At 40.1% G+C, this 24,717-nt stretch overlaps 1 protein-coding gene across 1 annotated transcript in view; it reads left to right on the forward strand.

The window, feature by feature from the left end:
* IPO5 (importin 5) overlaps window positions 1–19,956 on the forward strand; it is a 35,113-nt gene extending 15,157 nt beyond the window's left edge. The window contains exons 10-26 of the mRNA XM_081908167.1: window positions 619–725; window positions 1,705–1,829; window positions 1,910–1,999; window positions 2,080–2,253; window positions 2,366–2,584; window positions 4,647–4,730; window positions 5,785–5,917; window positions 5,998–6,119; window positions 6,618–6,714; window positions 9,216–9,388; window positions 10,493–10,604; window positions 11,176–11,231; window positions 14,626–14,748; window positions 15,352–15,571; window positions 15,754–15,982; window positions 17,372–17,513; window positions 19,227–19,956. Of these exons, the coding sequence (XP_081764293.1) occupies window positions 619–725; window positions 1,705–1,829; window positions 1,910–1,999; window positions 2,080–2,253; window positions 2,366–2,584; window positions 4,647–4,730; window positions 5,785–5,917; window positions 5,998–6,119; window positions 6,618–6,714; window positions 9,216–9,388; window positions 10,493–10,604; window positions 11,176–11,231; window positions 14,626–14,748; window positions 15,352–15,571; window positions 15,754–15,982; window positions 17,372–17,513; window positions 19,227–19,313 (2,293 nt within the window). The 3' untranslated portion in view covers window positions 19,314–19,956. The remainder of the gene's footprint in view (window positions 1–618; window positions 726–1,704; window positions 1,830–1,909; window positions 2,000–2,079; window positions 2,254–2,365; window positions 2,585–4,646; window positions 4,731–5,784; window positions 5,918–5,997; window positions 6,120–6,617; window positions 6,715–9,215; window positions 9,389–10,492; window positions 10,605–11,175; window positions 11,232–14,625; window positions 14,749–15,351; window positions 15,572–15,753; window positions 15,983–17,371; window positions 17,514–19,226) is intronic.
* The last annotated feature ends 4,761 nt before the right edge of the window (window positions 19,957–24,717 follow it).

Raw genomic sequence — 24,717 nt, forward strand, 5'->3', positions numbered from 1 at the left:
CTGCTTTCAGTCCACTGGTTCAGTTTGTGTAATTACCAGGCTATGTTTAAGCCCACAATTGCAGGAGTAACTGAAGAGTACATGAGTATGCCATCATTTGAAACCAGAAGTCAATTTTATATATATAGTGTGTGTGTGTGTGTGTGTGTGCGTGCGCGCGCGCGCGCTGACTTGGGGGGCATAGCCCATCTCCCAGTATGAAATATAAAATTCAGTATATTAAATGTATTGATGAATTTATACTAAGAACAGAAGTGGGTTTAATAAAAAATCTATGCAAATAGATTTCAATTTTAAAATGTGTCATGAAAGCTGTGCCTCTGAATACCTTTTTACCTAATGGATAAAGTACACATTGTTTTCCTGAGAAACCAAAAATACTAAGAAGCCTATCTGAATGAATACACCTGAGTACTTAATATATTGGGTTGAAACCAGTTAAGTCATTCTTGGAGGAGATTGCATTGAAATTGGCAGATTAAAGTCAGTCAAGGCTAAATTGCAAGCCCATTGATTTCATAGGGTCTGTTTTGAGTATGACTAAATTGGATGCAATGCATTGGCTATTATCCTAAATTTTGACTTACAGGTTTTAATTTTTTTACAAACTTACTTTAGCAATGCTGTTGCTGGTGAGAGTGCGTTGGACAGAATGGCTTGTGGCCTTGGTGGAAAACTTGTTCTGCCTATGATAAAAGAACATATTATGCAAATGCTTCAGAATCGTAAGTAATTTAATTTTGGACTCAAGGCAGATGTTACAACATGCTAATCAGTGGTAATGCTTCTGGTGCTGAGCTGTTAAAACAAGTGAAAAATGTCAGGCTTAAGTAACTTTGAAGCCAGTGGCAAGGTGCAATTTGTTCTTTCAGCAACAGTTCTGAGTGATCTGTCTTAGGCGCTTCTTGTGCAGTTATTGCTTGTAGGAGAAGAGAGCTATTAATTTTTCCTAATATTTGAAGGTTCTGGGAAAGGGATTGATTCTGTTCTGCAATCCAAGATTGTTCTTCATTGTGAGTGTAAACCCTTCCTCCAATTCAAGGAGTGTCCCAAGTGTGTGAACAGGAGTATCAATGTGTCATTCTCCTTATTTGTCCAAACAAATAAATGGGTAGTAGGATTTCACTTGCCTGCCTTGCATTCTAACTTTTGCTATAATGCAGGTGTGGAGAACTAGACCGAGTCAAATCCGTACTTTTCCCGGCCCCTGTGAGCTAACTTTCAGCATGTGAGCTAGACCACCAATCTGTTACCTGATGTCATAATTATGACATGTGATTGACAGCTTTCAAAGTCCAGTGGAAGTTGCTATAACAGCTGATCTTCATTTACAGGAATGTACTTTGAAATCTGTGGAGGGGGAAATACTGCTAAAAGCAGAGCACTTAACCTATGGAAAGGGGGAAAAAATCTGTTTTTAAACCACTGGAGGAAGCATGTGCTCCACTTTCCCAATTCACATTGCTTGTGACTTTTGATATGGCAGAGCTTGGTTCCTTAATATCAGCTTACTAACCAGGATCTCAAACCACAATGTGCAGCTTGAGGGAGAAAAGGATAAAGGTTGTATTCACAGCTTAGAGTAAGAGAGAGAGCCACTGAAATTGGCTTGAAGACATTCATGTTATGTGTAAAAATATATTCCTAGTTTCTGTATGCTTTTTACTAAACAATATTGCTTCTATTCAATATATTTCAATGCAGCTGACTGGAAGTGTAGACATGCTGGCTTGATGGCTCTCTCAGCTATTGGCGAAGGCTGTCACCAACAGATGGAGGGGATTCTGAATGAAATAGTTGACCTGGTTTTGCTTTTTCTTCAGGACCCTGTAAGTTTAAAGCACTTGGCTTCTTCAAAGTTTGCATTTGATTCTTTTATGAATTTATTAATCAAAGCTAAATATTTCAGCACCCAAGAGTAAGATATGCAGCTTGCAATGCAATTGGTCAGATGGCTACAGACTTTGCACCAGGCTTCCAGAAAAAATTCCATGAGAAGGCAAGTAGCAAGCTATGTAATTCAATATCAACCAAATTCATTCTGAGACAGTTCACTCACAGTAGCCATCTGTGTTGTAGGTAATTGCAGCTCTTCTGCAGACCATGGAAGACCAAGGCAATCAGCGAGTTCAGGCTCATGCAGCCGCTGCTCTGATCAACTTTACTGAAGACTGTCCCAAATCACTGCTTATTCCTTACTTAGATAACTTAGTGAAGCATCTTCATTCCACTATGGTATTAAAATTGCAGGAGGTAAGACAATCAACTGGAGGATGATTTGAAAGCAGAATTGGTTTGACTAAAATCCTGCTTTGAGATTTCATGAAGTTTTTTTAAAAAAATAAATGTTTTTTTCTCCCAACAGCTGATTGAAAAAGGCACTAAGTTGGTTCTGGAACAGGTCGTTACATCCATTGCATCAGTTGCTGATACAGCAGAAGAAAAGTTTGTTCCATACTATGATTTATTTATGCCTTCTCTTAAACACATTGTTGAGAATGCTGTGCAGAAGGAACTTAGACTCTTGAGAGGGAAAACCATAGAATGCATCAGCTTAATTGGCCTTGCAGTAGGCAAAGAAAAGGTAAGTTACTAAGAATTAAATAAGCACCTATGTTTTCATGGGAGATAGCTTTGTGTGTACAAATTCCCCAGAATACCAGCAGCTGGGAATCGCAAGGGGGTAGAGTGCTGTTGCAGTCAGATACTGCTTTTGGGCTTCCCATAGGCATTTGGTTTGTTATTATGAGAGCAGGATACTGTACTCTATGGGCCATTGACCTGATGTGGCAAGCTCTTGTGTTATTAATGTATGCTGACTATTAATACTACTGCTAGTGGTTACAGGGAACCAGGCAGAGGGCATTCTCAGTAATGGTGCCCTCTCAGTTTTTCAGTTGTGTATTGTGACCTCCAGCCCCCCAAAAGTTTTATACCCCTGTCTTAGTACAACATGATCAAGCCTGAGTCAGCCCAAAGCTCACATGCTGCCCTCTTCTCCCACATAGCTAAGAGAAGGTTCTTGAAGCTTTTGGTCTGTTTTTTATGTAACCGCAGTTTCCAGTGCATGCGCTTAAAACAATATTATTTAAGAAATCTAGCTTCAGAAACTATGGTTTGCAGTTGTCTTGTTTCAAACTGCCCATAGTTGGTGTTAGCTGCTGATAGTTGATGCAACAAACCACGGTTAACTGAAAAGATGCAAAAGCTCCCAAATTCGTCCTCAGTCACACAGCAGGAGTGGGGAGGGAGGGATTCCATAAGACCAAGTCATCCTCTGGCTCTTTCATTGTGTAGTGAACAGTATTGTATTCAAGCCAGGAGCAGCTGGCATGGTGAGGTGGTACTGTGAAGCCACACTCCCGAAACTGGCATCGCTGTCACGCATCAGAGTAAGGGCTGCGTGGATGCACTGACAGCTCTCTCTTTGTGCCTTTTCAGCTAAAAATCTCACCCCTGTCCTAGCGAGCAGCTGCAATACTGGTGTCAGGAGGCAGCCCTGCCCAAGACATCTGAATGACCAGTTCTGATTCTTTATTAAGAAAGTTGTAGACCTACAGCTAATCAGCCTGCCAGTTCTCCTACCCTTTGCAGACATGGGATGGAGTCCACAGCAAAGAGATGACTTGTCCGCACCTAAGCAAAAGTGCCCACATTCTTTATAAAGAAAACAACATGTATCATGTTGCCCAGATTCTCCCATTGCTCCCCCTGCCCAGATGAGAGCATAGGTGGCAAGTACCCAACTATTACAGATAGTTCCCCTTTCTGGGCTTAGAGCCCAGGACCCCAAGCCCACCGATAAGGATAACATCAAAGCAAGCCAATCAGTTTATATCAAAGCAAGTGAATATAAGCATATATGAGCTCATTGCTACAATTACCAATTAATTGTAGAGTTATCTTGACTACCAAGATGGCATTAGCAGAGCTTCTATAACAGTTCATCTTTGGTTCAACACCCAAACTGAAAATAAATTTGGTTGTTTTATGTGTTTGGCTATTATTTTATGATTTTTGCTTAGAACCTTGTTCTCTGCTGTATTTCAGGATGTAGTAGGCTCTCTCTGTAATAACTCATGAACTCGCATTTTCTCCCGGGATTTCCAGGGTTTTTAAGATAGCATAAATGACTAATCTAAAGCTGGCATTCTAAATGAAGTAGGTTCTTAGAGGCCAACTAGATAGATCCTGTTTCTTCCCTGTGGTGTCAGATTTCTGTAGCTGATCTGGACTCTCCAGTTTAGTATGGATGGTGAACCCATGTTTATTTGCAACACTACTGTGGTGCTCTCATATCCTTTCTGGTCTCTTATAAGAAACTATTGTCTTGAAGTGTAATCCATTCAGGCTGTTTTGGTGTGGCGACTGTTGCATTTGTGCAGGTGTTTGGATTGCATAACTGATTCCATCTGGCTCTACAATTCTTTTCTGAAATTTTGAATAAATATATGTTAACAGCAAGCAGCATCTGAATGCTCTTGTTTTCACTGCTTTTGATGTCACTTCAAATGTTCATAACTTCATTGCAGTGTTCTTGCGTTCTTTGATTGAAACCAGGTTAAAACCATGAGTATTAAGCTTTTTACTTAGAAAATAACTATTTAGCCGCCCTGACATGATTTCTTGGTTCTTCCTATTTATAGTTCATGCAGGATGCGTCAGATGTGATGCAGCTCTTGCTGAAAACACAGACTGACTTCAATGACCTGGAAGATGATGACCCTCAGGTATGTCAAAGCATTACTTTTACCTTTGAAACCACCTTATTACTAGAGTATCTCATGCCTGTTGTCAGGGCGGTGGCTGTTTAGAAAGCTGATCCATACTTTGGCCAAAATTTCTGTTGCCACATGCATTTTTAGTAGGATCTGTAGATTAAAAGGTTTCTGTGGCAATGTGACTTGTTTTAGTTTTATCTTGGTTCGAGATTTCACTGTACGTAAGTGGCCCAAATCTGCCTTTTTCCAGTTGGTTGTATTTGGAGAAGGGAAAAGCTGCGGAACTAATGCTAGCTTTATACCAAACTAGCTAAAGGCTCATTGTGTGATAGACAGAGCGGAGATGAGATGGGAAAAAATCTGAGACCTTTCTCCAACCCCATTCATCATTGTACTGGGTGATTGGTGGGTTCCAATCTTCAGTAGCTTCTGCATTCTGCATTTGTCCCGCTGCTCTCTGGAGTCACTTTTTCCTATAGTCACATTCCTTGCCTATAGGGACAGTTCGTATACAGAAAATAGGATTCACTGGGGAAGCCAGATAAGGAATGTGCTTTGTTTATAACACTGGTGTGGTGCAGTTCTGTGGTACTTTCCCTACATCTTTATCAATGCAGTATTCAGAAACCACTTTTGACTGGAGTCAAAAGTTTTGACTTTTTAATCTCCTGCTGAGTGTTGTGGCTCTAGCTGATTGCAGTTTTTGTTATCTAATGGGAGAGTGGCTTTTGGCTACCGAGATGAAATGTTCCCTTCATCGTACCTCTGCCCATGAGCTTACTAGATGGCCTTGGGCAAGCTATTCTTTTTCAGCCTCACCCCTATCTGCAGTATGGGGACTTAGAATGCTCCCCCTAGAAATCTTCAAAACTACAATTTTGAAATGCTAAGGATTACTGCTCAGCTGTTGCCTATAGAAAATAATTCCTAACATCAATGTGAAGCATCTGTACCACTTAATTTTTAAGATGGGTTTGATTTTTTCTCAGCACAGGCAGTAATGCAACTTTTAAGAAAGTATTCTTGCAGAAAAGAAAAGTAAACTAAGACTCTTAATTTTCAGATATCGTATATGATTTCTGCATGGGCTAGAATGTGCAAGATCCTTGGAAAGGAATTCCAGCAGTACCTCCCTGTTGTGATGGGTCCTTTAATGAAAACTGCATCGATTAAGCCCGAAGTGGCTCTCCTTGACAGTAGGTTCTGAGACTTATTCCATTCTTAAATTAGCTGTAAGGAAGGGCACAGCTCTCCTAATCGTTTTCTCTCTCGATAGCACAAGATATGGAGAACATGAGTGACGATGATGGCTGGGAATTTGTAAACCTGGGTGACCAGCAGAGTTTTGGTATCAAGACTGCAGGCCTTGAAGAAAAAGCAACTGCATGCCAGATGTTGGTGGGTACTATTTTGACCACACAGTTTGAACTGAAATCAGTATTCAGCAGTATGGAGGCCCTGAAGCTGGGGTAGACTGCAGCTCAGGAGCTGAATTTGGCTCATGGGGAATTAAAACTTAGGAGGGTGCAGCAAGAAGGGTGGCTCAGTAGGCTCTTTCTCACTATTAAAGATAGGGAGCATTTGCCCTTGGGAATAGAGAAGAGAAAGTAGGACCAACTTTAGTCAAGGAAGGGTATGGACAGACTAGATAACACTTGTGGAATGTTATTGTTGTTAAAAGATTTAATTGTTCTGTAAAGTCCAAGACTTGTATGAATGAATTAATCAGACAAAGTGCACCAACTTATCACAAGTGACACAAGAGCGTCCCATTTTCCTTTATCTTCGTAGGTGTAGTTTTCCTGTTTGCTTAATTGTTTCTCATTATACCTGATGGTCATTTAACAATTGCACAACAGTATTCCTTTTCTAAATGGCTTACATTTTTTGTTTTAGGTTTGCTATGCCAAAGAGCTGAAAGAAGGATTTGTGGAGTACACAGAGCAAGTTGTAAAACTGATGGTTCCTTTGTTAAAATTCTATTTCCATGATGATATCCTTTTACAAGAATGTGTCTGTAAATGCCTTGTGAAGTTTTAATATTATAACCTGCAAAATGTTCACAAGTACTTTGATGTCATCCCGTAAGCCAACGGTTCCCAGTTTGCTAAGTACTTTTCAAAAGCCAAGCCATGGATCCCCCATTTTCAAAAAATTGATATCTCTGTGGTAGGTTTTGTAACGTGAATGGTGCTACGGACCACCACCACCTCCAGCATCCATGGACCAACAGTTGGGAACCATTGCAGCTATTTGGAAGAGCTGCAAGATCTTGTCATTGAGGCAGGATAGAACTACAGAATCAGCATATTAAGAATCTTAAAGGGTTGTTAGAATGGTACCCCTCTTCTTTAAGGCTTTTCCATGGCAAATGTGCATAGTTCTGCCTTGCTTTCCATATTTAGGGATGGGGAATCTCCAGCTTACAAGCTGAATGTGACCTATAGGATCTCCCCACCCAACCCACAGCCTCCAAAATAACTACTTCCATTAATGCCACCAATGGGAACTTTTGTAAGCCTGATTGCCACATGGGGATGATTTTAAGATGGAGCGTCACAGCTGAGAAAGGCAGAGTTAAATCTCATTTCTCCATGCACTGTAACATACATCTCTCTCTCTCTCTCTCTCTCTCTCTCTCTCTCTCTCTCTCTCACACACACACACACACACACACACACACACACACACAAAATTCCTCTCCACATATACTAGTTGGGCTCAAAAACAGCTTGTGCTGGTGGAAACTGATTTTTAAGCCTAATTATTTAGGTCGGGAAGAGGGGGTTGTTTGTAAAAGGGAGGGAGGGAGTGGTTCTGAGTCTCGCCCAGTGTTGACATGCAGCCCAAACAAATTTCGCCAAAAGGGTTGTGGTCCTCAAGGGGGGGGGTATCCAAACCCTGGTGTAAAGGTAAAGGGACCCCTGACCATTAGGTTCAGTCATGGCCAACTCTGGGGTTGCGGCACTCATCTTGCTTTACTGGCCGAGGGAGCCGGCATTTGTCCACAGACAGCTTCCGGTTCATGTGGCCAGCATGACTTCTGGCAAATCAGAGCAGCACACGGAAACACTGTTTACCTTCCTGCCTATTTATCTACTTGCACTTTGACTTGCACTTTCGAACTGCTAGGTTGGCAGGAGCAGGGACCGAGCAACGGGAGCTCACCCCGTCGCGGGGATTCGAACCACTGACTTTCTGATCGGCAAGTCCTAGGCTCTGTGGTTTAACCCACAGCACCACTCGCATCCTTAAAACCCTGGTGTATAGGATTCTAATTTAGCTGTAGTGATGCAAAGGCCTATATTCAGTTAAGGCAACACTGAAGGATCACACCACCAGTTTTGAACATTATGTGGAGGTGTTTTACTAATTTACCTTCATGTTTAAAGGATAGGCAATATTTTTTTTAAAAAAGCATTTATTAATTTTCCAATAAAAACATCCAATTAACATATCAAATCCAATAAAAATACAAAACTAAAATAAAAAAGTCCAATTGTCTTCCAGATTGTAATAATTTTTGTTTTGGCTTCCCACGGTCTGAATTCCGAAGCGCATTCAACATCATAGTCCTGCCTCTCATCCTCATGTTTTTCATAATTCCATATCTGATTTTTTTCCTCCACATTTTGACTCTGGTTCTGCGATCCTCATTCATGGCAGAAAACATACTTTTTTTTTAATGGAGTGCAGATTTATCCGTATATTGTACTCTTTCAGCTGTTTTTGTTTTTTCATCGCACCACTTCATTTAATTGCATCCAATTTCAAAGTTCTGTCCAGCTCTTTGAGAATTGTTATTTTGGCAGCTCCCAAATCGTTGATCTTTCCCGTCCAGGTGTTATCAAAGAAACTGAGAGAAACCTCCTTCTGAAACCTCCTTGTTGATTTATTCTTAAACAGACTGTTTGCAATGTAGCCATATATCAGACAGTTAGCAATTGGCCTTTGGAATCCACCCAATCCCCCCTCCGGGCCCTAGAGGGGGGCTGCCAGACATCCATTTAGCTCTCTCTCTTGCTCATAATAAAAAAACATCTTTTTGCAATCAGTTGTATATATAATATTGTTTCCAGTCCTTTATGACCACTTTTTGAAGAGCAATTTAGGTTCTTAATGAGGCTTGGCATGCATTACGGATTGTTGATGTTAGATAGGCAATATTTAAACACCTTTTCAAATGTAAAATTGCTAAGCACTATACTATTTATCCTTCCATGTTGTCCAAAATGTAATCCAGGAATCAATATTGTTTACCCAGATTTTTTAAAATGTGCTCTACTTTGTTTGTTTTTTACTTCGTTGAGTGGAATCAAATTGTAACAGATATATAATGTTGTATGCTTAATTGTAATTTAAAATCGAGTCCTAGGATTCTGAACTGAGAAAAGTGGGATTCGATCATAGCCTCAAGAAGGAAACTATATGGTTGGTGGTTGTCTGACACTGGTAAAAAAATGTTTGGCAGTCATTTACCTTAATGAATCCAACGTGTTCGTGTGGCAGCTGCAGAATCTATGCCTTTGCTCCTGGAATGTGCAAGAGTTCGTGGCCCAGAATACCTCACCCAGATGTGGCATTTTATGTGTGATGCCCTTATCAAGGCCATAGGGACAGAACCTGACTCAGATGTACTGTCAGAAATAATGCATTCTTTTGCCAAGGTAATATTTTACTTTGCATGAGCTACCTTTCCTGTCTCTCTGAATAGAAAATGTTATATTTTCAGTAAGGAGAAATAAAAGAGAATTTAAATTAATAATTTTAATGTCCTAGTGCTCATGTTTTATCTGAATTTGCACAAGCAGGTGCAAATAGCTATAAGCCTTAGGCTCACACTCCCCCTCCTTACAAGAATCAATTAGAAATATTCACCTGTTGTAGCAAAGCACTAAGCCCTAACTAAAAGTAAAACGTTCTATTTGGCTCTAACAGAGACGAAGGGAAGAGGGAAAGATGAACCTGGAGATCTTTATATATTCCCAATCTTTCAAACCAAGAATACAGTTATTGTCTAAGAATTTTTGTGCAAAGGCAAAGCAGTATTAGCATTGTGAAGCCGAGTATATTTAGCAATCAACTTTAGGTGCCTTGTGATTGAGATTATATTGTTTGTGAATTTCTTTTGAAAGACATCAAATTGTCAAACAAACTTGCTAGTTTTCTTACAAAACTGATGCAACAGCGAAAGGTTGTTTAAATGATTAGTGAACAAAAACTCCTAGTTCCAACTTTATGTTTTCTTACTGTACAAGAATATACCGGTAAACCTATCTAGCCCTGCATTGAAAACTGGTAATCCGAATTAGGTAGATTTAGATATTTATTTAGTTTGCAATTTAAGTGATTAGATTAGTGCATGGAAAGTCCCTGTTGGGGATTGATTTAAAATTTATTTTTATGCAAGTACTTAAAAAAGACCACAATCATAGTGGGTAATCTTTGAGAAGACAATTCTTTCACAAGAAGGAATGACTTTTCTAAGATTGTGCCTGTGGCAATGTTTGTTCATAATCTAAAAGCAATAAAAGGGAAATTTAATTTAATTAAAGCTCATACTATTAATATTTTACACAAACTTTGTAATATAGCCTATAAAATGAAGTAGAGAGAAGCAAGTACGCCAGCTTGAGTTCTTTGGAGGAAAGGTGGGATGTAAACAATATGATTAGTTATTTATATTGTTATATATATAGAGTGTTTTGGAAAGTGTTACTTGAAATGGTTTGAACATCATTTTTCAAGTTGATGAACTTTTATTTCATTAGTGTATTGAAGTAATGGGAGATGGCTGCCTTAACAATGAACACTTTGAAGAGCTTGGGGGAATATTGAAAGGAAAACTAGAAGAGCACTTTAAAAATCAAGAATTAAGGCAAGGTAAGCTTAATTAAGGGTGCTTAATGTCATCCAAATATTTCTCAAGGCACAGCTTCTAAATTTTACTAACAATGGTTCACAAAAATGAAGCGAGTAATATGTATGGTGAACCACAGCCTATACTATTGATAAACACTGTTGTCAAGTGCCAGTCCAAGAAAGCACTAAATTCCTTAAACAAGATGATAATTATATATCTATCTCAGTAGCTACAGCAATATTTTTTAGTAAAGCTTGATACAGCTTTTTTCTTATTTTAGTACGTTTATATATTAAGTATATATTTAATATGCTGCTGAATATTCAGAATTTCCAAGCTGAATAAGAACAATTAAAATTCATTCTAGAAACATGAAACTATCTTAACTTGTCTCGGGATAGGTTGCCATTTATTCCTGCACGTCATCATCCAAGGGTCCTTCTATCCTTTGTAGAGCAAATCTCCCGCCCCTTGGGTTGATCTACCAAATAATTGCCCTCTGCTCCTTTTCTACAGCTTTCTTCTTGCAGCAAGCCTGAACATTTCTGAAAGCACCCATGCTAATACATTAACAATTTGCTTTTTAATTAGTGAAAAGGCAAGATGAAGATTACGATGAGCAAGTTGAAGAGTCACTGCAAGATGAAGTAAGTCTTCTGTTGGTTGTCTTCACAAATAGAATATTCTTAGAAGCCATTTCATATTACGTAACGGTATGAAATGGTGCTATCGCTTTTCCCCATGCCCGATTTGCAGATAATTTTCATATTCTTTGGGAAGCTTCTATCAAGTAAAAACCTAATAGTCTTGGCTAGGCAGTGCAAAGGAGACAAACTTTCTAGATTCTCTCAGGTGCCACTCCACAACATGTTGGAACAAAGTAGATTGTGTAGTAACTATTGATGGGAGACTGTTTTTGGGAACATCACATCCTTATGGCATGCTTCCAAACATCTTCTATGGCAGTAGATCACAGGCTGTTTCTTTCAGTAGGACTCTAGGCCTAGCAACGGCCTTGAATTTACAGAAACATCCAGATCATGTTGGAAACAATGTAGGACTGGCCCTGACTTGATGGAGCCAGTGCCTACTGATCTTATGACAGGAAATTGACCATACACAACGACACACAAGAATATGGCCATCTCTTCCTGATACTGTTCCTTGGGGCCCAGTTCTGAAGAACTGGTGCCCAAGGTTCCACAATTCCACTTGTCATGGCAAGCATTGTACTATCATCTGGCAAGGGTGATAGGCACCAGGCTTTTTCCAGTTTCAAGAGCTGGAGAATAGGGATGGGGATCATCCCCACTGTTGGTGCAGCACCCTGCAAGCACTTCCAAAGTGCTGCACAATTCCAGTGACTTCAAGGTTGAAAGAAGCATAGCTTGTTTTTGCCTCAAGAGACACAAATTAATAAAGCCCAACCTTCCTGGGGAGTTGCTGTGTTTCTGATGCACTTTGGAACGCCTCTGCACCAAGATACAGTCCAAAACTCCTCCCTAGCTTTGAACGGATGAATGTCCCTGTAATTGGGTAAGGCTATCAGGGTGCATTGCTCTCCATCTTGAAATGTAACAGTGAGGGAGAGGGGTATTATCCCTCGCCTTGGGATGCATGTCAAGGATGAGATTCTGGATCTGGCAACCACAAATTTGCTTGCTATCTGCCAGCGGTCACAGCATCTCCATCTTTGTGGCAACTATCTGGTATCCATTAAAATATTACATTTAGATTTTATTATACATTGCTGTAAGCAGTCTTAGAAACCAGGTTTGTATGACATAGCCTCATCAGGCAAATATTGCCCCTGCAGCCCTGCCAACAGCAACTATTGTAGGGGACTTCTTAGTAAAATGGGTTTACTTCTGAGTAAGCATGCATAAGGTTGTGCTGGAAGTCCATGACAAGTTGTTTCAGATCAGATATTGAATTACTTTCCGGTTGTGGATTAATATGACAGATACGTTGATATCTTTATCATGGTGGATTAAGGCATGCCTAGGACCATGATATTTATTTCCAAGTTTAAGTCTGTGCACAAAATCTGCAGGGCTTGTCTTGATTTTGTCAAGGTACATTTATTCCCTTCCAAAAAGCACTTGTTGGGTCTTTGTTTTCCGTGGCCCAGGGAGTTGTCGTGAAAGGGTACAGTAATGGCACTGCTTTTGGGTGAGGGGGCAGCTTGTGCTGTTCTGCCTCAATCGGTGGTTCTACAGATTTCTTAGGTGAACTGGGATTGGGGTTATGTAATGGGGGGGTGGGACGCGGGTGTCACTGTGGGTTAAACCACAGAGCCTAGGACTTGCCAATCAGAAGGTCAGTGGTTCGAATCCCCGTGACGGGGTGAGTTCCTGTTGCTCGGTCCCTGCTCCTGCCAATCTAGCAGTTCGAAAGTACGTTGAAGTGCAAGTAGATAAATAGGCACCGCTCCGGCGGGAAGGTAAACAGCGTTTCCGTGCGCTGCTCTGGTTGGCCAGAAGCGACTTAGTCATGCTGGCCACATGACCTGGAAGCTGTACGCTGGCTCCCTCGGCCAATAAAGCGAGATGAGCGCCGCAGCCCCAGAGACGATCATGACTGAACCTAATGGTCAGGGGTCCCTTTACCTAATGGGGCAGAGTTAACCCAGTGTTTTCCAGGTGAGTTCTTCCAAAGCAGGTGTTAGAATAATAATAACCCATCTTGCAGAGTGGTCTCTGAAAGAAATTCCCAAGTGAATATCCATTTGGCTGTTTTCTTTTTCTTCATTTCATTGGTTTCCAATGTAAAGCTGCTGATAGGAGCTGTCCTGGCCTTTTCTTTCTAAGGGCTATTCCCCTATCCCCCATTTTCTTCTGATGGACGAGGGACTGTCTGTACTGGAAGGGCTAGGGTTCGAGTCACAAACCTTAAAAAACCCGGACAAGTACCATCAGTACTTCCTTTACACTGGTCAAACCTTCACTGAGGTCTGGAAAGTTTATTGGATAGACATTCAGCTCATTTCAAAGAAGGATACTTAGTCACATTTTGGGCAAGCATTCTGCAAGATTAATATCCAGCTGTAGTTTAAATTCTTATCATGTTTGGAGAAACTGATGTAGATACTTTTCTTTGTTCATGGAAAGCCTAACTGGTCTTAATTAGCAGTGGGTATTGGAATCAAAGCAGTCAGTTCTAAAGTATTAGTATTACTATATAAGCAGTCACTGAATTTCAGGTCCTGGCTGGTTCATGAGTATGCATATTGTTGGTTACAATAGATGTGTTCTTCGCCTCCGAGCCATGCACTGGGATTGAAAAGAATTGGTGAGATGACCAAGGAAAAGGCAGTTATTTTAATGTGAGGGGAGGAAGGGTGAATACAGATGACACTTTTTCACAATTGCACCTGATGTGTAGCAAGATCTTCCTTCCCATTTGGCAAGATTATACCGATAACCATTCTTTAGAGTACAGCTTACTCTATTGCAGTTTAAGCATTTGTAGAAGCTCAGCGACCCCTTGTGGAAGCAAGGAAATCAAACATCTTGGGCTTGGGCTTCAGTGTAGGAAAATGCAGATGGCTGGCTATAGGAAGTAGCTGTGTGAGTGGGGAAAAGGGCTATAGCAAATAGTGCTAACTGTGAGAAACAGGGTCTGTTGAGGGTGGGAGAGAAGAAGAAAAACCTAACACTGACCTAGATAAAATGAGTCATATAATACCTTTTAGCCTAGAATATTCTCCTCTCCCTGCCATTTCCATAAGATGTCATTGCTAGGAAAATACCAAGTTAGTTCTAGTCTGATGGTGAGAGCCAGCATAGCATGAGCAGGCATGTGGCCATGCAACAGGGCTTCTTCCTCACCTCCCCCTACAGCCCCCTAATCTGCTCCATCCAGTAGATATTTCGGGGAAGGGGGACCTTTTGGAGCTGCAGGGATCTGCAGAAGTCCCATTGTGTAAGTGGGCAGACAGCATTGCATACCACCCTGAAACTGTAAAAATGTTAAGATCCATCATTCAACATCATCCAAAATGGTAGATACTGATTCCATTGCTTTTCCCCCCTTTATCAGCACGACAGCGATGTCTACATTCTGACTAAAGTGTCAGATATTTTGCACTCAATATTCAGCAGCTACAAGTCAAAGGTGTTACCGTGGTTTGAACAGCTACTACCACAAATTGTCAACTTAATTGTAAGTATCCTGGAGCTCCTCAAGGCTTATTTAGAATGGCACAGAGGACCCTCAAATTAATATTGTCAGCTATGGGAGGATGGGTCAGGGAAGTCTCCTTGTACAATGATGCTTAGGTACAACATTTATAAGAAATTATTTAAATAGCTTATTGGCTATAATTCTTTGCAGCTTTTCCCTTGACACTAAATGTAATGCTGGTGTATGCATTTGCACAGAGACATAAACACTGCAACAAGAGGATAGCAAAATATTAAGGGTAAAGAGTAACTTAGAGCAGTGAAGATAGGCTTTTGTTTTGTAAATAGTGTTGGCATATTTACAGTGAGGTGGTACTTTAGTTTTTCTCAAGAAGCAATTAATTGTCAAACTGCTGTGGGGTGATGGACCCCGTAAGCCTTCAAAATATGTATATGAAAACTATTCAATGCTTAGTGTTGGGCAAATACTAAATAATACTAGTAGATTAGGAATCTAGGGCAATCTGGGTTTCTAAAGAAGTGGTATTCTAGCTGCTCTAGATGTAATGAGGTGGGAGGACAAGGGACAACCTTCAAATAGGTGGAAGGAACGCTGATTATGTGTGTTTTTCCCCCTTTACAGTGCCCACATAGGCCATGGCCAGACAGGCAGTGGGGTTTATGCATTTTTGATGATGTCATAGAACACTGCAGCCCATCCTCATTCAAATATGCAGAATACTTCTTGAGACCAATGCTACAGTCAATATGTGACAACAGCCCAGAGGTTAGACAAGCAGCTGCATATGGTATTGGCGTCATGGCACAATTTGGCGGGGACAATTATCGGCCTTTCTGCACAGGTATCTTACATGCTATTTATCTGGCACATATTTTATCTTTTGATTATGTAACTTTCTGTTCAGACCTGTAGGCTGCCAATTTGACAGCTCTACTTGAAAGTGTAATTTTGCAAAAAAAAAATATCAAGTATTATAATGCGGTGTGCTTTTTTTTTCTCCACCAAAAATATTGGCATTACCAGAGGCCCTTCCATTGCTGGTGAGAGTTATTCAATCAGCAGATGCCAAAACCAAAGAAAATGTCAACGCAACAGAAAACTGCATTTCAGCAGTTGGGAAGATCATGAAGTTTAAGCCTGACTGTATAAATGTTGAAGAAGTGCTGCCTCATTGGTTATCATGGCTGCCACTGCATGAAGACAAAGAAGAAGCTGTTCATACTTTCAATTATTTGTGTGACCTAATAGAGAGGTAAGAAGAAAATGCTGCTTGAGTCTTAAAGGTTAAGACTGATTTCTACATGTTGTGCGTGAAGTGTAACATTTGGCCATGATTTTTATTTTTAGGCATTACCTTTTTAGATTTTATTTCAGTTTCCATATACAGTGGTACCTTGGTTCTCAAACTTAATCTGTTCCGGAAGTCCAAAACAGTTAGAAAACCAAGGCGCAGCTTCCAATTGGCTGCAGGAGCTTCCTGCACTCAAGCGGAAGCCGCGCTGGGCATTCAGCTTCCAGAACACTTACTTCGAGGTTTGTGGCATTCGGGAGCCGATTTGTTCAGCAACTAAGCCGTTTGAGAACCAAGGTACGACTATACTCAAATGTGAAAATGAAACAACCCTTGATATAATGTCTGCAGTTTCAACCCTCATGTATTATCTCAAACTTTTTTTAAAAATAGTGAACACTCATACTTTTAATTAAGCATGTCAAGGCAATGGAGATTAATAATTATACCGCCCATCTTTCTTTCTATTTGGCAAATAGCTACCATGGTGTACCCATAAGGAAAAGGATTAACTTCCTCAGTGCCACAGTTGCAAAATAAAGGGATGAGAGTTCCACTCGTGTCTTTGTTTGGCCTATAACGCAATAATTGTATGTTAACATTGACACCTTTTTTAAAAAGTTTAAAAATGTACAGCAGAAAAGAGTTTCCTAGAGGGGCTTCACATAAAGTTACTGTTAAAAAAATAAGCAACAAATAACTGCCAATTAACATATTTGACCCTGTTACCAGGTTAATAATTCCACACACAACATATTACATATATCTTATCTTGAGTTTATGTTGTGTGTGTATGTAGTGTAATCAATATTAGTACAACATGGTAGATCCTTATGTAACATCTGTAGAGAGTGATAGTTTAATGTGTTGCTAGATATCAAAGGGAACAAACCTGCCTCAGATTTTTATTGCACATTTATTACACTGTTTTGGTAGTCCTAATAAGGTAGATGAAATTTAGTTAATCCAGTTTAGATTAGTTAATTTCCTTCATCCAGAGATCAAAATCCTGAATATGTTTAGAAAATAACATCCACCTTCACTTACTGCGTTGTAGCATCTGCAGAAAATAACTCCTAGGGAGTACCTGATCTCAGATGAGCCCACCACAGAAAAGATGCTTTCTGGTTGCTAGGAAAAAAGGAAGGGCAAACTAGGGAGATTCCAGGGTGTGCTAGAAGACAGAAGCAGAAAAAGGAGGAGGGAAGAACAGAAAATATTTAGGACACCAATGATGGCAACCTGGAATTTTAATATAGTACTCTCCATTAAAGCTGTTGTGTTATGTACCTAGAAACCTTTACAGTGTTAATGCTAGCTAATTTTAATTTTCTATTGCCTTCCCAACAGTAATCATCCCATTGTTTTGGGCCCAAACAATTCTAATCTGCCCAAAATATTCAGTATAATTGCGGATGGTGAAATGAACGAAGCTATGAAGCGTGGAGATCCATGCACCAAACGACTGGCTAACGTAGTTCGGCAAGTGCAGGTAAATGCAAATTAATATTTTCATGTCTGCATTTTCACATCTCGCCAGTCCAAACCCTGGTTAGCACAAATGTGTGAGCTCTCAAGGAGATCACAGGTGCTTTGCTCCTCTCCAGTACAGCAAGTGTGTCAGGGTTTCTCCTGTGGTTATAGGTCATGCTTTAAGAGGAGAGATCTTAACAAAGAGCCCTTATGTTTCCAAACACAATTCAAAGTGTTGGTGCTGACCTTTAAAGCTCTTAACTGCCTTGGACCAGTATACCTGAAGGAGCATCTGCACCCCCATCGTCCAGCCCAGACATTGAGGTCCAGCTCCAAGGGCCTTCTGGCGGTTCCCTTGCTGTGAGAAGTGAGGTTACAGGGAACCAGGTAGAGGGCCTTTTTGGTAGTGGCACCCACCCTGTGGAACGCCCTCCCATCAGATGTCAAAGAAATAAACAACTATCTGACTTTCAGAAGACGTCTGAAGGCAGCCCTGTTTAGGGAAGTTTTTAATGTTTGATATTTTATCGTGTTTTAATATTCTGTTGGGAGCTGCCCAGAGTGGCTGGGGAAACCCAGTCAGATGGGCAGGGTATATTATTATTATTATTATTATTATTATTATTATTATTATTAACACACTTCTTTACATTGGCATTCGACACTTGAGGGGTGAAATTTTAAAACCCGCCTTATTTTTGTGACTAAGTTGTTTTAAACAGTTTTGAATATTGTATTTAAATGTTGTGACCTTGCCATGGGACCATAAGAGTGAAATGTGGATAATTAATAATTATAATAACCACACTTGTAAAATGGGATGATATGCTAAGCATTACCTTGACTTAGCTGCTGTTCAGAGAGGAGCAAAGCAGATAGCAAGCTGTCATGGTAAACCATATGCCGGCTTACCATGGCATGCAAACCAGGCTGATGTGTAACGTTATTTTGTCACTTGTCAGAATTGTAACATTTCCCTCAAAAGTGGCAGTATCTCTGACTGGAAGACATTTCATTTTGAATGATAGCCACCGTCCAGTGACCCAGAGCTTGCTCAGATTTGTGTGGCATATAAACACAATTTACAGGCAGCAAATAGTAGAAGGGAATACACACATCTTGGTAGGGTTATAAAGCATAATCTACTCTCCTGGGAGAAGATAAGACGAATAAAATTTCAGATCTTGCGATTCAGCAAAAACCAAAGGAAAGAGAGGTTCTGGAAAGTAGTTTGCCACATTTTTGCTGTGGTTTTGTCCTTACTCTGGTTAATTTATTCCTTGTCTTCCCAGTCTTGTGTCTAAGAAACACCATATACTTTCTCTAGAACAGAGATGGGGAATCTGTCGCCCTCCAGATGTTGTTGAATTCCAACTCACATGCTCCTTAATTACTGGGCATGCTGGCTGGGATTAATGGAATCTGAAATCCAGTAACATCATCTAGAGAACCTCTGATTCTGTTCCTGTTCCAGAAGAACGTGAATCTCTAAAAGAATGTTAGCAATGCTTATTATTTTAGCTGTATTGAGTACTTTTTACCTGTTGTGTTCCAGTCCACTCATTTTAAACTTTTTAATGTTGTCTTACCTCCACACACCTGAGCACACTTAGCAAAATGAAGTAGAAGGTTTGGGAAAGATTTTGTGTGCAAGGTCGTCTTCTAAAGCTCCTATTGGGTACCTATTAATATGCATGTTTAACTTACCCACTATTTTTCCTTCATTCTGTAGACTTCTGGAGGTTTGTGGACAGAATGCATATCTCAGCTCAATGCAGAACAGCAGGCAGCCATACAGGAGCTCCTGAACTCTGCGTAAAGGGCCTTAATTATCATCCACAAGAAAACTCCAAATAAACATTTACCCTTCGGTTTAGGTTTCTTTGTTTTGTTTTTAAGAGAGAAAACTGTAGTGCATGTAGGCCATTCTGCAACCTACAAGCAGTGGCAGCAGGAAGAAACGGTTTCAAATGGTGTTGCAATGAATTTCTACCCATCAGCACTGAAGGAGCTCCCTGTAAAACCTGCAGTAGCACTGAAGAGTATTTTTCTAATGGTATGAACCAACCACATGATGGTGAAAGGGAAACAAGTTGAATTTCCATTAAGCATAAACTTAATTAAGACAGCTTTTAAGACCAGGTATTCAGTAGACACCCATTATAACAGATTACAGGCATTTTTACCCTCTAGTGTTAACATGTATTGGAGTGTGAGTATTTTTGTAGGGTAGAAAACACCCTTCTGCCCACCAAACCAAGTAGATTAAGAGACTATAAACTGACGGCAACATCGAGCATGAAGACTTCATCGATATCGCATTCAGTTCTCTGAAACAGGCTTGTGTAGCGACTCAATGAAGAAAGCCATTGAGCTCTCAGCCCTTGAATATGAAGTGTCTTTGGCATGTCTGACAGTATCTCATCCACTCCTTCAATAAATGACATTGAAATACAATCAAAGCTTGTGTAAAAGTCCAGTGCTGTGTGGTCTCTTGTTTGCCTTCAGTGGAAATAATTGTTTACTTTTCCAAGTACAACATGTTGCGCTCAGAATGCTTGGTCTGTAATCATGTTTTTTTCAGTCTTCGTATTTCCGTGTGTAGAGATTTAAGAATCCACTTCTTAGGGTACTTTCATGTTCTCCATATGTCTTTTTGTTTGCTTGTTTTGACCTGATTCCATATTTTCTGAGATGTGCATTTTAGCAACAGAATGGTCGCTGAATAGAATTGCCCAGTCTTTGTAAATCGGCACACATACAAAGCTTCATTTAAAAATGAAATTGGTAACATCTTTTGATAGGGGGGATGTGACTTGTACTGTTCTGCGTAGTGCTTCATTACGGGCCTTTTTAATATGAGATCTTCAGTGTTTAAGTATTTGATTTTGTTCTATGGTGTCCCAAGGAACAGGAAAGAGCTATGCTTGACTCAAAACCACTAGGACTTACTTCTAAGTAAGCACACATATGATTACACTGTAAATGAATTCAATCTGACTTTGACAACTGAAAAGTTGAAACACTACATAAAGGGACTACAGTAACATAGAATCAAGAAGGTGTGTCTAGATCTTGTGTCTGACCTACAAAAACTCATGCCACAATATATTTTAAGTTAAAAAAAAATCACAGTACTTGTTTTTGTCAAGGCCTGAAGAATGGACTTTTCTAGTTCATGGTTAATCATCTGGTACCATGATGAAAGAGAAATGTTTCTATTTAATCCCTGTGCTTTTGAGGAAGGAAAAGGCTTATTTCTAACAAAAGAAACAGGTTCCACCTCTGCCTTCAGTTTTGGACTATATTTTTAAATAATAGTTCATTTTGGGCATCTCTCCTGCATAGTCACTTCAGGCTGCTGTCACTTGGTATATGCAATAGCTACTATTTGCCTTCATGCCAGCTCCTTCATGGAGCCATGCAGATTGCATTGTAATGTCACTAAAAGTTCCAGAATTGAGCTACTTCCCATCTGTGTAAACACATGAAATACTGAGGTGGTTCAACCCACCTCTCCTTCATTCCTCTCTGGAAAAGACAGTACTGCTAGGCTCTTCTAATAATGGCTACAACAGTGGATTTTCTGTTTTAACAGTCTGTATTTTACACCATACAGAAATCTTTATATCCATACTTCTGCTCAAATGCTCCTGCAGATTAAGTTATGGGGATGAAAATGGATTGATTCGTTATGGCACAAAGTACCACCATGATCAGCACTGTCTGTCATCTTAAATGTTGGGACTACACAGGAAGCAAGAATATCATAGCTATGGCTTGCTTCAGCATTATGATTTTCTTTCACTAAAAATGAATACTCAAACTTATATGGGAAAAGGTTGCAGAAATTGCCATATTGTTTGCCATATTATATTTGAACCCTGTTCTTTAATATTGCACTTAAATCTCACTGCAAAAATATTGGTGCACAACAAAGCATTTTAATATTCCATGCTGTCTACTTGGAGCATAATCTGGAGTCTTGAAAATCTGTCTGCTATAGGTTCAGAAGGAAGCGTCGTGGTGCTGTCCTGCTCCTTTTTGTGTGTTTTATAACTTATAGTTTCTCCAAAAATTCTCAAAATGATGCTTAAGTTCATGTACTTTCATGCAACTCCCATGTTCTGGTACATGCATTCTCTCCCTGGCTCACAATACAAATTCACGATGAAGCACCTTTTCCTAATTTTGACTTGTATGGAACACTGAGTGAAACACCTTGAATTGCTCAAAACACGACACAAATAAGCCTGACCCAATATATACAAGGACTGAATAATGTGAGGAGACTCTTTCAGTGAAGCATTCTCTGATCCAAGTATCCATGTTCATAATGCTGTATGTTCCATATAATGGTAATCATTTCTGATTTTGAAGCTCTCTTTTTCTTCCAAAGGCTATTCTGATAAAAAAAAAAAATAGGCCATCCTAGCACATGTTTTCAAAACAGTCTGTGTGATAAATGGATGGTTAATGAGCAATACCTGAAAAATATCCAGCTGTGAAATTGCTTGTGAAATTGTACTAGTCTTAAAAACTGTTGAAATTAAAGACGTTTCCGTTGTATCTTTTCTTGCCACTAGAGGGAGGCAATTTTAGAAAGGTACACCTTAAATAGGAGCATGCATAGGCAATACTGTGATCAGATATGGAAAACAGGAATTTTGTAAAGGAATAGTTATCTTGTTTGAGAATATTTCTTCCACAGATGATTTCCACCAACATGTCTTCACCCTGTAGCAATAGGGGAGCGAAAATGGGGCACGGCTATATCAATATTTGCAGTCAGCAGAAATGGGAACTGGCCTAGTTGATTCCAGTTTTGTCAGCAAGTATACCTTGTTTCTTTACCTTTGCATATAAGCACAAATAACAGACACTGCTTTTGGGGGTAAAGTACAGCAGCTGGGCCCTGTCTTGTGGGAAAAACATGTCCATCATTCCTGAGAATAGAAAGCCCGTTCGCTACACTCTGCTGGGAGGAGGATGAGGAAGAAAGCAATACAGTGGTACCTCAGGTTACATACGCTTTAGGTTACAGACACTGCTAACCCAGAAATAGTACCTCGGATTAAGAACTTTGCTTCAGGATGAGAACAGAAATCGTGCTCTGGCAGCAGCGGGAGGCCCCATTAGCTAAAGTGGTGCTTCAGGTTAAGAACAGACCTCCGGAACGAATTAAGTGCTTAACCTGAGGTACCACTGTATCACCTTACCAGAGCTATTTTTCTAGAAAAGGGTGCCAGAACTCACCCTGAAGGCCTCCTTTGTTCTCTTATAATGGCAATGGTGCCCACCTGAGAGGGGCGGGAACTGAGTTACCATGAGTTCTGGCTGGGGAAAAAGTTCTGCACCTTACCATTTCGAAAGCATCTTTCTCTGGCTCTGAAAGGGAAACATTTTCAGGTGGAAGGTGGAAGCTAAAGTTTTATTTTACTTATTTACTATATTTATATACCGCCATTCATCAGAAGATCTCAGGGTGGTTCACAGCATAAAATAGAGAATGAAAACATCCAAATAAGTAAAGCAAAACAGCAAAACAATACCCCAGCTTCCCACAGACCCATATAAAAGGAAGTGGGATATTAATCAGCCAAAGGCTTGAATTAGTGCCTAGTGGTGTCTTGATAAGTTTCCCTCCCAATGTGAATTGCAGTCTGGAAATACTCGGGGGTTTTGTTTTTTGAAAAACAGCTTCCTCTTATCCTGTGAGGACATTATGGGCATCTTGCCTCTGCTTTGGAGAAGTGAGGTTTGCTACTGACGTGGGCTGACTGAGGGAGAAAGCAGATGCTTTGGTCTTGAGTTCAGATCCTTAAAAAAAAAAAGTACTGGTTTGCACTGTGTGTGCCCTTCACCTTCACCTTACAAAATAATTTCACAGGCATTTTAAGGTTGCAAAACTGTACAGGAAACTTTGAAAAAGTGTGTTGCTGACATCGGTAGGCAATGGCTCCCCATAGCATGGTTCAGCCAGCATTCAGACTCCAGAATTCCAAAACTCTGCAAAACAGGCATTTCTGGACCTTACTTTGAGAGGGGGGTGTATCTGTTTGGCTTCAGAGAAATGCTGCCTCTGTCATTCCTTTAGCATTAATATGTCTTCAGCCTAATCTCTCTCTCTCTATACACACACACACACACTTAAACCCCAAACCTGAATATAATTACTATTCTGAGCTCTTGCGTTGATTAATTCCATGCACTGTGTGGAATGCAATCCCGAAACACTATTAGGAAGGAGTAAGCCCCATTGAAGGGGGACTTACTCATGAGTAAACATGCTTATCATTCCATTGTGTGAGTGGGTAGGTTAACCTCTCCTTAAGCGGGAAACTTAAAAGATTAAACTTTCTACAGTTATGTCTTTCTTTGGAGGAGTATACTGGGCTCTTCTTCATGGGACACAAGCCCCAGTTGAAGGCTGGAGCTTTTAAAATTAGAGAGAAGGAAAAAGGATTAAATGGTACGGGTTTATCCATTTCCTCTCTTTCCTCTTAACCCTGCATCAGAGGGACACATACCATTCATATGTTTCAGTGAAGTTGAAGAAACAGCAAAGATTGCAACCTTATAACAATCTGATCCAACACAAAAATGTCATCATAAAAATGTAACTATAATAAGCAACTTATATCAAATAAATATTCAATAATCCATTCAAATATAATGGTGCACAATAAAATTTAATGTCAGCAAACAATAATTGCACAGAAATTCACTCTTAACAATTACAATAAATGGTTTCTAAACTATAAAACAAAAAACAAGTCACAGAGCATAAAATAATACAAATAATGGGAGGCAGGAGACAGCATACCAATGGCGTTTACCTAATTGGACTTTTACAGGCATACTGTTCTCTGCTAGGCAAGCAACTGATCTCTGAAGCACAACTGCTCTTCCACAACCACTTTTATGAAACTTGGGTCTCCTGAATTCCTTAAAGCAGGGGCGAAACTAAGCTTTATTTCACTTGGGTCAAAGACCCAGTTTGGCAACCCCGCCCAAACGCATTTGCGTATACACACACAGGCTGGGAGTCTCAATAGGGCCTCTCTGGAAGTTTCACCCAGGGCCAAAAAACCCTGGCTAGTCCCACCATAGCTACGGGTCTGCCTAACAGCTCCCCACTTTAAGAATTGCCCAGTACTTTTCTTTTGTATCAGTCCTTGTTGTTTACAGACTGAAATCCAATGCATTTTCTTCCAATAGCA

Source organism: Podarcis melisellensis, assembly GCF_964234715.1.
Source record: "Podarcis melisellensis genome assembly, chromosome: 4".
Lineage (NCBI taxonomy): Eukaryota > Metazoa > Chordata > Lepidosauria > Squamata > Lacertidae > Podarcis > Podarcis melisellensis.